This window comes from Pelophylax lessonae (genome assembly GCF_965119305.1).
Source record: "Pelophylax lessonae genome assembly, chromosome: 9".
Taxonomy (NCBI): domain Eukaryota; kingdom Metazoa; phylum Chordata; class Amphibia; order Anura; family Ranidae; genus Pelophylax; species Pelophylax lessonae.
This window is the reverse complement of record NC_138776.1, coordinates 66684881-66698472: the sequence shown is the minus strand read 5'-3', so window position 1 is coordinate 66698472 and position 13592 is coordinate 66684881. Positions and strand designations below refer to the sequence as shown.

Genomic DNA, 13592 nt, shown 5'->3' with positions numbered 1-13592 from the left:
ACAGACATGCACCTGCATAGCTGTCAAATTGGGACCAGCGGCTGTGCTTGTGCAGCAGCTGCATCCAAACAGACATGAACAGGACTGCCTGCACACACATGCACGGAAAACACCTGTGCATCCCCTGCAGGCAAGTGTGGCCCCTTGCATGGATGTATGCTTAGAAATGCCCATGTGAACAAGGCTTATGACCGGGCCCAGACTGGCCATAGGGCACACCGGGAATTTGCCCAGTGAGCCGGTCTCGCATGTCCTAATTGGAGTGGCCTGTTGATAACTGGGCTGCACAGCAGGAGGTAAGTAGCGACTGTAGTCCAGACAGGGTTAGCACAGACCACGGTCACCGCTCACCTCCTGCTATACAGCAATGCCTGTGTCTCCTCTCCAGGCCTTCGGCCCGCCAACAATGTCATCCTATCAGCAGAGCAAGGGGCGGGAGGAGCTGGAGATCTGCACAGAGAGCAGGAGTCTTTTCATAAGAACAAGCGGAATTACCCAGATCCAGATCTGAAGCTCCTCCCGCTCCTGCCCTGCTAATAGCATTAAAATGGAGACCCTGGAGGGGACACACAGGCTGAATCCTGCCTCTGCCCCGTTGAAGATAGGACTGTGTAGGGGAGGCAGAGACTAAAAGGAGGCACTGTGATTAGAGAGAAATGGGGGGGGGGTGTGATTGCAAGTAGCACTGTGATATAAAGGGGAATGCACTGTAAAGGGGCACTGTAATTATTACAGTGGCCCTTTTACAGTGCAGTCCCCTTTATATTGCAGTGCCCCTTTACATTACAGTGCGGAGGACTGACTCAGTCAATATCCTGTCACCAATCGCCCCCGTGGAATAATTGGCTACTAAGTCTAAAATGTCCGGCCTATTTTTTGTTCCAGTCCAGGCCTGTTTAAGCCTACCATGTCCACATGGTGGCAACACTGCTGTGTGATTTTACTTCAGAGTGAACAGCGTTGTCACCCTATAACATGCAGTTGAAAAATAACAGATCTACTGGCAGGATCAAGAGGTGCTAAAATCATGTTTTTTTTGTGCACCTCTTGATCCTGCCAATAGATCTGTTATTTCTACTTTCTACTACAGAACTCTGCTAATGCTGGTGACAAGGTACATCTTCTGAATGGCATTTTGCTTTTCTCTAAATGTCTACTTGAAATAATAAAATTGCTATAACAGTTATTTTTGTTATATTGCTATATATAATAAAATTTGAGTTACATTTTAAGGGTTACAAAATACCAGCTCCAAAAAGAGTGCTGGTTGGGTGTCCCTGCTGTCCATATTTCTATGATAGATGATTGCTGCACCAAAGTCATACTGGGCTGAACAGCTGACTTTTTATACTTATTTCCTGAGCTCCACCTAAAACTAAAAATAAAGCTTTCTACTTTCTACAAATCGAAGTTGACTCATAGGCCTTTTAATGAACAGAAGCTTGTGAATGAGGGTGGAATGTGACACATTTCTCTCCTTAGGAAGTCTATATGGCGGGAAGAAACGGTCTCTTCCTGTTTCGGTACAATCACACGTCACATGAATGTTTCCAGTAATACAATATGAATGGCTTCACAGCACCAAGGCAATCCCCATCAGTGGCGCTATCTCTGGATCATTATCTTCTCTGCCTGTTTCCGAGGTCTGGAGGAAATGGACTTCTACATGAGACGTGGGCTGTTGTGGCTTGTCTATTAAGATATAGTCACACATTTAATAGTCAGTTTTATTTTATATCTACAATAATATACTGTTTTGCTTGTCAATGTTTCCACTTAACCACTTGACCTCCGGCGGATTTCACCTCCTTCATGTAAAGGCCATTTTTTTCTATTTAGCCCTGCGCTACTTTAAATGGAATGCTGTACCCAAAGCTTTCTTTTGGTGGTATTTGACCGCCACTGGGCTTTTTTTTTTTTTTTTTTGCGATATAAAACAAAAAAAGACTGAACATTTTGAAAAATATATATATATTTTTTACTTTCTGCTATCAATCATTTCCAATAAAAAAATAAACTTTCTTCAAAAATTGAGGCCAAAATGTATTCTGCTACAAGTCTGATAAAAGAAAAATCCCAAAAAGTGCATATAAATTGGTTTGCTTGAAATCTATAGCATCTGCTAACTATAATATATATTGGAATGTTTATTTTTTTAATACTACTAATGATAGTTATCAGTGACTTATATAATGGGACTGTGATAGTGCAGTGGGCAATCTGCCTCTGATGCCATCACTTCCCCTCCTAGGCTGGGTTTCATGTCTCTCGTGCCCCATGACCTTGAGATGATTAAGGTATAAGGTTTTGTACAGATTCCTCAATTGATATTCTCATTACATATGTTCTGGTGCAATAATGTCTAAATCCCTTTCTCCTTCCTTAGATACTTTATAAGCATCCAATACTCCTGATGAATGGACGGAGGTCCAAGAAACGCGTCGAGATTACACAAAAACTCGGATGCAATAATTTATTCTTTTATTCTAATTATTTATTAATTGATATATACAGTGATTCCATATTGAAATGAATTTTCAGAGATCCTATATGAAATTCTATTTTATTGTATTTATATCTTCAACATGTATTGTATACTGTTTAACATCTATTTTTAATAATTACCTATTGAATATATGAATTGTACAACAATGATCTACTGAATATATGAACTGTACATCTGTATGTCTTATAGAATAAATATTCCTATTCCATGCCTCATTTAAAGTCCCGTTACTCTGGCTCTTTCCTTTTTTGCAATCTGACACTGACGCTGGGGGGGAAACTGACTACCTGCCACTGACATCGACAGTGACATTATACAGTGATCAGTGCTAATACTATACACTGTCACTGTACTGACACTGGGCAGGAAGGGGTTAACATCTAGGGCGATCAAGGGGTTAAATATGTGTAATGTGTGTACAGTGTGATGTTTTTTACTAACAGATATCTCATTAGTTCCCTCTGTACAGAGCCCGATGTTGATTGCCAGCTCAGGGCTCTGTGCTGTGATTGCACACAGCCAATCAGCAATAAATGATTGGTCGGGACTTGCTGACAGTCAGCCGCTGTGGACAATCACAATAGGTGCCAGCAGGGGGAAAGGCGTCCTAAACCCAGATATAGGCACCAAAGTATGGGTACTTTGCTTTGCATGTGAGGGCCACCCATCCGCAGTACATTGTGGGTGGGCTTGTCCCCAAGTTGTTAAAGTGACATTAAAGCAGTATTAAATCCAAAACCAAAAATGTAAACATTAGATGTGGTGGCTGCATTACATTTTTTTTTTAGGCATTTTTCTCCCTTTTTCACCTGGTGATCTGGCCAGTAACGCACCCCCTTATTATAGTGCTCCCACTCTGGATGAAGGCGCACAGGTGGCACCTTCAGACCATAGCATTTTCAGTCTGTGGGGAGGGGACTTTTAAATGTACTAGCAGCAGGGCTTTTTTTCAGCAGGAACGCGGGGGAACGCAGTTCCGGCACCTCCAGCACCTCCAGCACTGAATGCATGTAATGGCAAGGTTTTCTGGGGTATGCTGCAGGGTCTATTGATTGAGGTCTATTGTTGCTGGTGGGGGATATATTGTTGCTGAAGGTGGGTCTTATATTGCTGCGGGGTCAGTTGTTGCTAGGAGGAATCTACTGTTGAGGTAGTGGTCTATTGTTGCTGGCTGCTGGGGGTCTATTGTTGCTCGCTGTGAGGATATTTGTTGTTGCTGCTTGGGGTCTATTGTTGCTGGGGGGTGGGAGTATATTGTTGCAAGCGGTCCATTGTTGCTGGGGGGATCTATTGTTGATGGGGGGGGTCTATTGTTGCTTGCTGCCGGGGATCTATTTTACTGCTTTTCTTGTTATCATTGACAAATTCCATACAAATTACCTAGCACCACATATGTTTGTATTCTGTAAAAGAGGCGGTATTGAAAGGTGGAACCAAGGGACGGTGTTCGGAGGTGGATAGGGGGTGGAGACAAGGGGTGACTCTGAAAGGGGGAGTTCCTGCACCTATTCTCTGAGAAAAAAAGCCCTGACTAGCAGATTTAAATACTTCAACAAACTGAAGCCAAGCTCCAGCTAATATTTTTAAGAACTTACAGGAAACAGGTTTTTTTTGCCTTTTGGGAAAAAGATTTTACATAAATAAAGGTTACAAATGTGCTCCTGGAAAGCGCTGCAATAAAGCCCAGTTACATTTCAGAAAGAATCAGCTAAATACATTCCAGTTTATTTTCTTTAGAAAGCAGCCACAGACTGAGTAGAGCAGTCCATCCACTGCCAGCATGCTGCAGAGTAGGCTCTTTCTTATGTGGAAGCAGTGGTCTGTCTGCAGGCAAATTACACCCCCCCCCCCCCCGCAGAATCAAACCTGCAATCAGCTCACCATGGGCTGGGTCAGACCTCTGCAGAGAGATCACTGCTTCCACACAGAGAGCAAGGGTCCATCTCTGCAGCATGCTGGCAGGAGACAGGCTTTTCTACTCAGGCTGTGGCTGCTTTCTAACTGTAATGCTTTGCACAGCTTTTGTTTTGATGTACCTGGAATGTATGTTACCTTATTTAAAGTGGTTGTAAAGGCACAAGGTTTTTTTACCTTCATGCATTCTATGCATGAAGGTGAAAAACCTTCTGTGTGCAGAACCACCCCCAGACCCCCCTAATACTTACCCAACTCCTGCATTGATCCAGTGATGTGCACAAGAGGATGCGCAGCGGTCCTCCCGGGTCTCTCCCTCCTCACTGGCTCCCTCTGCTGTCAATCACAGCCAGTGAGGAGTGAGCAGGGGTGGGGCTGAGCCATGCTCTATGTGCCTTATGGACACACAGAGGCAGCTCAGGAGCAAACAAGCACGCATGAGTGCCCCTATAGAAAGTGGCTTGCTATGGGGGCACTTGGCAAGGGGGAGGAGCCAGGAGCGCCAGCGGGGGACCCAAGAAGAGGAGGATTGAGGCTGCTCTGTGCAAAACCATTGCAGAGAGCAGATAAGTATAACATGTTTGTAATTAAAAAAAAAAAATACAAGTCTTTAATATCACTTTAAAATAAAACTTAATTTGGGATTTAAAGTGAACCTGTGATTCTGCTCAAAACATTTCCTGACATACAGATTGCTGCTTGAGGGAGCATTTTGCAAGTCTGTTAATCACATACAGTAGTAATGGAACCGTATAAAAATTAAAAATATAAAAGTTATGTAAATGTTACAATTGGGGGTGATCTTGGGACTGGTCCGAACCCGCAAGTTAGCTGCCACTGTTGGGCTAGTGAGCTGCAGATTCTCCCCCCCCCCCTCCAGCTGTGTGTATACAAAGGGGCGGGCATAAATATGACATCATTGACCTAATATGGCCTCATGGCTACTCCAGTTAGCGGAGCTGAAAGCTTCTTTGTAAAGTATATTGTTGTGCTTCACTATGCTTTTTTTTTTGCCCATGGTAAGGTCATACCAATTTATTTTGAATTGGTCCCCCAATGTAATAAACTGCCTGTGTGTACAATATGAACACAATATATTAGATTGCCTGGACAATGTTTTCACTGAGCACCCCTTCCGGGATCGCACATTCTCACAAGTTCGCAGCACTTACTTACCTTGAGCCGCTATAAATTTGTGTTTCTCTTTATAGCCCTGAAATGACAAAACAGAGAAGAGAAGATGTAATATGCATCAGCTGTGCGGGGAAGTGAGAAGAGAACATGCAGGGAACAGATGGAGGACTCGGCTCTTACATCAATGTATGAAGCGTTAATGTAGTCTGAACATACGCATCCTTCAATCGGCGTCAACCCAACTCTGGAGTGGTCATCTAAGAAGAAAGAAAAAACATTCAGAAAACACAAGGGGAGACATTATAGGCCTATTCACACCTATAGGGTTTAACACGGGTCAAAGCGTATTTATGGTTTAGTTATTGTTTTAAATGGTGTGCAGACAACGCATGTCACCCCATGACAAAGCACCTGCTTAAAGCTGAACTCCAGGAATTCAGCTATTTTGCAAAAACAACAAGCATACCATGAGTTAAGTCTAACAAGGTGCTTGCGGCCTTGTAGATTAATCTCTATTATTCACATCTGACAGGTTTATTGCGCTCCAGGAAGATTTCCAGAGCTCCGCTGCTGATCACTGTGGGTCTAACTTCCTTCAAGAGCAGCATCGCTAGAATAGCTATGCCCTCTCCTCCCCTCCTTCTGCCCATTCACAGAAGCCTCTGTATTATGTGAATTCATTCACAAAATACATAGGTACATCATTACATAGTTAATCCGGTTGAAAAAAGTCACAAGTCCATCCAGTTCAACCAACAAAGAAAAAAAAAAGGAAACCAATACACTCACAAATAGAAAACCTCTATACATACGATCCAATACCCACAGTTGATCCAGAGGAAGGCAAAAAAAAAAAAAAAAAACAATAAAGAATGATCAAATTTGCTGCAGCAGGGGAAAAAAAGCCTTCCTGATCCCCAAGAGGCAATCGGATATTCCCTGGATCAATGGTACCTATAAATATTAGTATCCAGTTAAAATATGTGCATTTAGAAAAGAATCCAGGTCTTTGTTAAAAAAATCTACTGAGGCTGCAAAGGCTTCTGTTAATGGGCAGCAGAGAGGGAGAGTGAGCATAGCTGCTCTGTGTAATTCTCTCTTCTCACAGCCAGAGTGTATAACCAGGAGTGCAATAAACCTGTCACATATCTGTAATAGAGATAAGTCCTGGAGGTGACATGCACCTAATTAGACTTTACTCTTAGTGTGCCAGAACTTTTTGCAAAGTTGCTGAATTCCTGGAATTCAGCTTTAAAGTATAACTAAAGACAAAACTTTTATTTTAGTTTTGGATAGAGTATACAGAGAGATAAGAACCCCTGTCCTTTTTTATTTTGGTCTGTGTCCTCGTTAGGGAGATTCACCCTCTCTACTTATTCTATTTATCATTATCACTGAAAGTGAAAGTAAAAGAAATTACCCAATTTTTGGGTTGTCCCCAAAAAAGTAATAGAGGGGAAATCTTCCAATGGGTACACTAGTTCTAAAGACTTGGGGGTCCCCAAGGAATGCCCTTGATGTACAGAGATTTCCTCTCACTTCCTGTTTGGCTTTGGGACAGGAAGTGAAGGGGAAATCTCTGCAATGGGACACAGATGGCAAAAAAAAAATCTGACAGGGGGTTATACCCTCCAAAATGAAAAAAAAAAAAATGTGGCTATATTTCTACTTTAAAGCAATTAAAAAATAAACCTGAACTTAGTACGAAACATGGGAAAAGGAACCTCCACCCTTACTCCCAAAAAGGGAGAGGCCAAGGGTAGGAGAAAGAAGGGGGGTTTAATGTGCCAGGCATAAACACATGAGTATCAGATTAAAGAGGTTGTAAACTCGTACAAAGTTTTTTTTTTTTTTCTGGTAACCTGTAAGAGAAACACATAATGAGCTAGTATGCATCGCATACTAGCTCATTATGCAATACTTACCTTAGAACGAGCCCCCGCCATGCAGCTCGCTTACCTGTATGACGGGCGACATGTCCAGTCGCCCGTCTTCCGGGTTCGCGGCATCCGGCCATCTGATTGGCCGGAGCCGCGGTGACGTCACTCCCGCGCACGCACGCGGGAGCCGACAGTCATGGCACGGGACTCTGAAGAAACGGCACCAGCGGCCGTTCCTTCAGAGCGCATGCGCCAGTGACGTCACTGGATGCATGTAAGGTAAATATCTCCTAAACGGTACATGTTTAGGAGATATTTACAGTACCTATAGGTAAGCCTTATCATAGGCTTACCTATAGGTAAAAGTGTCCGAGGAGGGTTTACTTCCTCTTTAAAACTAATTTTTATTATTAGTATATCAAATGTTAAAAAAAAAAATCACATTGAACAATACATTAGTCAAAAATAGTGTATCTGATATAGCACAGTCAAATACAGAAAGTGTGGGTAGTTCTAGATCTACGTGTTTCGCCCAAACGCACGGGCTTCTTCAGGATCCAAATGAACCACTTTAGTAATCAGCATGAGTAAAAATCAAACATATTGTCTAAATACAAGAGTCATGTGTATTCTTCAATGAATCTTGATGTAATTTGTGTATTTCTTCTAGATCTGAGCAGTAATCCAGTGTGAAGCTTTACCTCTGTGCAGGATCTTCCTGTAATAAATGCTGCTCTCTTTTTCTGCACACAGCCTGTAGTGGGTGGGGCCAACTCTGCTCTCTGCTCAGTGATGTTGTCACTGCTATATTTACTGCTACATTTGCTATAAGGTAACATCTGAGTTTGTAAAGGCATTTGGTGCACACAAAGTGAACAGGATGTGCGGCAAATGCTCTACAACTAGCACACGATCAGCACTGCAGTACTGAGCGTGATCCAAGGTCAGATTAACTAAAGTGAAAAATTAGTTGGTTTCACACCTTTGTGGTGTGGTAATGTGTAAAAAGAAAAGAATGTATTAGTGCACTGCGAAGGTGTGAAGCCAGCTCATTTTTCACTTTAGTTATTCTGACCGTGGATCAGGCCCTGTCATGGTAACCACTGCCAATTGAACAAGATGTGGGCCAAATGCTCTACAACTGGCACATGATCAGCACTGCAATACTGTGCTTTACCAAAACGCACCTCAAAGGTGTGAAGGCCGGCTTTAGTGTCTATGTTTTCCTGTATTTGTTACTGCTTTAGGGAGGTACATTGTCTCGGGTTGAAGTTGCGTTGTCTTGGGTTGCCCCCATAAAGCACATTTTTGCTATCATTCTGAATGGCACCTCAATGCACCCTACAAATGCACTCCAACACGCATTGTAAGCATCTATGTGTAGTGATGCCTTGTATTTAAAAACAATTGTACATGTGCATTGTGGTGCATTGGCAGCCCATTCAGAATCAATTGGCTGCCTTACCCCTCCTAACACCTATTCTGACTAACCCATGTAAACTGCTTTGGTCTGGTAACAAGAAACAAACAGGACGCACCAGCCTAGTGCATTATCCTTAAAGCAATGTATTTTAATAAGATAAAAAAGGGGTACTCACAAACAAATGTGATCCTCTTCCCCTACCCCCTCCTCCCTTTAGATTGTAAGCTCTGTGAGCAGGGCCCTCCTATTCCTTCTACATTGAACTGTATTGTAATCGTACCTTCTCTACCTTGTAAAGTGTTGGACAAACTGTTGGCGCTATATAAATCATGTATAATAGCAATAATAATATATATTAACAACAATAATAATAGAAATAATACACTACCCTGTGTCAGCCAGGAGCTGCTGCAGGGGAGAGGAGGAAGTGTTGACGCTTTACAAATAATGTATAATAGCAACAATAATATATATAAGCAACAATAATAATAATAGGAATAACACACTCCCCTGTGTCAGCGAGCAGTTGCTGCAGGGGAGAGGAGGAAGTGTTGATGCTATATAAATCATGTATAATAGCAACAATAATATATAATAGCAACAATAATAATAGGAATAATACATTCCCCTGTTTCAGCCAGCAGCTACTGCAGGGGAGAGGAGGAAGTGTTGGCGCTTTACAAATCATGTATAATAGCAACAATAATATATATAAGCAACAATAATAATAATAGGAATAACACACTCCCCTGTGTCAGCGAGCAGCTGCTGCAGGGGAGAGGAGGAAGTGTTGGCGCTATACAAATCATGTATAATAGCAACAACAATATATATAAGCAACAATAATAATAATAGGAATAATACACTCCCCTGTGTCAGCGAGCAGCTGCTGCAGGGGAGAGGAGGAAGTGTTGGCGCTATATAAATCATGTATAATAGCAAAAATAATATATAATAGCAACAATAATAATAGGAATAATACACTCCCCTGTGTCAGCCTGCAGCTGCTACAGGGGAGAGGAGGAAGTGCTGACAACAGATGGGCCATAGTAAGCCTATTATTGTTCCCAGGCATTGTCAGAATCCTCTCTGCTCTCCCTGCAGCCACTGCTGGCTGACACAGGGGAAATCCTGTGACCAGACTGGTGGGGCCTAAAAATAGGTAAGTATATAAATCTTACACATCTTATTACACAGGTTAGTCAGAATAGGTGTTAGAAGGAGGAGAAGGCCTCCGGCTACTATCTTCTGTAGTATACACTGTATTATAGATGCCAACATGCGATATTGCTCGGGATATACGTGGTGTCTGTCTGGCTATCCGACCCCCTCTGTGGAGACCTTCTCGGATGGCGATGATAGACATGGCATGCTAGGGGGGGTTTTCTTACTGTGCTTGCTGTTTGGCCGAATTGGCACACGCTTTCAATATGACCGTTTGTTTGACCCCCTGTTGATGTTTTAGTTTCGCTCATGGCATCCGGACTGATAGAATTACCGATTGTGCCTTCTCTATGTATCTTCTATCTGCACTTTTCTTACTCTCTTGATGTTTTGTATATCCGTGTAATGTCTTGAAATTGTTAAATAAAGATTATTTAAAAAAAAAAAAAAAGGAGGAGGGTACATTTATAAGAAGATCTCTCACTATATTATTTTTTTAAAGTGCGGTAGCTCATCTAGACACCTAAGCAATGAAGTTTAGAGTTTTTAAAGGGAACATTATAGGGTTCCATTTACACTTATATGTGTATTACCATGCAAGTCAGAATGCATGTCCACACATGGTAATGGACCCTTGCAGTGAGGGGGACCATAAAGCAGAGTCATGAATTTCAGAATCACCGGCATCATTACATGACAGAGCTCAGTGTACCGTTATAGGAGTGCGGGGATGCCATATTTTAGAAGATAGCACGGGGGCCAATTTTACATTCCATCAAAGCCAGAAAGAAGCCGAAAAGCCTAAACTTTATTTTGTGAAAAGGGTTGAAGTTTTTTTTTTTTTTTTTAAATACTATGGGGTTTATTTACTAAAGGCCAATCCACTGTGCCCTTGGAAGTGCATTCACTGCAGATCTGAGGGGGACATGCAAGGAAAATAAAAACAGCATTTTTGCTTCCACGTGATTGGATGATATAAAATCAGCAGAGTTTCCCCTCATTTCAGATCTTCCCCTCAGGTCTACAGCGACTGCACCTCCAAGTGCACAGTGGATTTCCCTTTAGTAAATCAACCCCCATGTTTGCAAGCTAAGCTGCAATTAGATGCAACAGGGTAATGGTGTTTTCTGATTAATTATTTAGTTATTATTTTCCCAAGAAAAGCATAAGCAATGAGCTCCTGAAGAAATGGAAGCAATAAGAGTCATTTTCTGATGGGGACGGCTCCTGGTGTACAGAGGCAATCATGGAGGGTATTCTGGAACCTCCCCATCACCTTGCCGGCTTTACTAATAAGCGGAGCAGTGTGCAATGCTTCTCCATATTCTATAATTACAAGAGCGTTAAATGAAAATCTTTTATAGCATACCGATGACTCCTCCATGATAATTATCTCTCCCTATTTAGAAATAACACCTACACAAACCACATTCATTGCAGCCAGCAGCAATCAGCTAGATCAAAGTGTTAACCCTCGTTAAGGTATACCTAGCTAGCACACTCCACAGATCTCCATAGATAGTGAGAAGGTCTGGTGAGACAAACAAGTAGGATCTTTAAAGGGACAGGCCAGTCATATAATTAAATAGTATTTGATTAAAATACCCTGACCACAGTCATAATTCATGTGGATTCATTTGTTTCTTAGATTATCTAGGATTTTGCCTGTGCCTGCCTCTTCGGGATCTCCAGGCTATTCCTTGTGTGTAAAAAATAAAACCAAACAGTATATAAAGAAGAATAACTCATATATTGTGGACCTGTATGGGATGTAGTCATAAACCCTAAATCCATCAGCTCTCTCTGTCCCATAAAACGGGTTGTGTTAAGGGAAAACTTCACTTTCAAAAACTATTATAGCATATAAAATTGCTTCACAAGCTTTTTTGCAATTTAAAGCATTACTAAACCCACAACAGTAAAATCAGTCTGTATATGCAGTAAAGCATGCTTGTTATAATTACTGTGGAACCTAAGGAGTTAATCCTCCACATTGCGTAAAAAGGCTGTTTGATCCTGTCTTCTCTTATCCTCCCAGTACAGTAAAAGTAAAAGAGCCTAAGGGGACAGTAAAAGAACCCCTTAGGTTCTTTTACTGTCCCCAATCCATCTGTGGATAGTACAGAGCCATGGGGGAACTCTGCACATGCTCAGTTTGGTGTGAATTGCTAGAGATTTGTTCTTTTTCTTGAGGGGGTGCATGTGATCGGCACAGACAGGACCAATCAGCACTGTCCAAACAGAGAGCCAGGGGTCTTGCAGCAGCCCCATAGGACAGTCAGCGTAGAATAAAAACTCCTACTACAAGCTTTAACCATACACTGATAGAAGTCATAAGACTGCTATATACTGCTGATGAGAAAAGGTATTTAGCAGTTTATATTTACTAAAATAATTGCATTTCCATGTTCTGTGTACTGTGGGAGACCAGATATAGTGAATGCGGGTTCTGGGTTAAGTAACACTTTAATCTTATTAAAATTAACCTTTATTTTCTATCATCAGCTGCTGGAATTCTCTACAACTGTCAAAACTTCAATGCAATATGGCACCCTGGAGGCGTCCCATATACCTGCCCCCAGAAATGGAATTTCCTGCTTCTGTGATTGGTTTACATTTTGGTTTTAGGGAGATACTTCCTAAGGCTTGGGGGAACGGGGTATTGTAATAAGTGCACACCCCAATATTCACAAATCTGTCTGGAAAGGACATGATAAAGCAAACAGCAATTTCCTCAGAATACAAAAAAGATAGGAACCTGCAACAATGTTTGTTAAGCCCTGGTCAATGTGATTTGTCATGCGATTTTACAGTTCAAAATTACATGACAAGTCGCACCCCAATTGCGGCAATGGAACTGTTCAAATTGTTGCGACTCAAGTCGCAGTGACTTTCAAAAAGGTCCCTGCACTACTTTTCTGTGATTTCATTGCGACCTGCATTGGCTTCTGTTAAATGAAGTCACAAGCTGCAATTACATTTCACATCAAAATTGCACTGATCGACCGCTTTGAAATCTCGCTGAAGTGGAGCGATTTCAAAGTTGCACTGATGTGAACCAGAACTAAATCCATGCAATGAAAATTGATCACCCAGAGGTATTTCTTTCATGTTCTCTCAGTCAGTGTTAGTACTTTGCAAAAATGGGGCTTATGAAAGTAATTGTGGGGATTTACTAAAGGCAAATAGACTGTGCACTTTGCAAGTGCTGTTGCTCCAGAGCTTAGTAAATGAGGGGAAGCAATGCTGACTTCTATGATCCAATTACGAGCAAGCAAAATGCTATTTTTTTTTTTTTTCATTTTCTTTGCATGTGATTGGGTATTCTTTGTAAAGGGAAACTTTACAACTTTTACTAAGCTCTGGAGCAGCTGCACTTGCAGAGTTTACAGTCTATTTGCCTTTAGTAAATCACCCCCATTGTCTTCTTACACACCAAAAAAGACTGGAAAAACATCCTCAGTAGTGCAATTAGTAAAATTGTGTTGAATTCAACCTATGTGTCTTATTGAAGAGTTAAGCTGCCTGTGGATGGTGCCAAGTAAGCAGGTAACCACACTGTCCAGAGAGA

At 41.7% G+C, this 13592-nt stretch overlaps 1 protein-coding gene across 1 annotated transcript in view; it reads right to left on the bottom strand.

Annotated features, from left to right (window-relative positions):
• The window catches only part of PTPRE (protein tyrosine phosphatase receptor type E), a 383381-nt gene that overhangs the window by 65617 nt on the left and 304172 nt on the right, over positions 1-13592 (bottom strand). The window contains exons 7-8 of the mRNA XM_082267389.1: positions 5735-5811; positions 5597-5633 (exon numbers count right to left, since the gene is read on the bottom strand). Coding sequence (XP_082123515.1) covers positions 5597-5633; positions 5735-5811 — 114 coding nt within the window. The remainder of the gene's footprint in view (positions 1-5596; positions 5634-5734; positions 5812-13592) is intronic.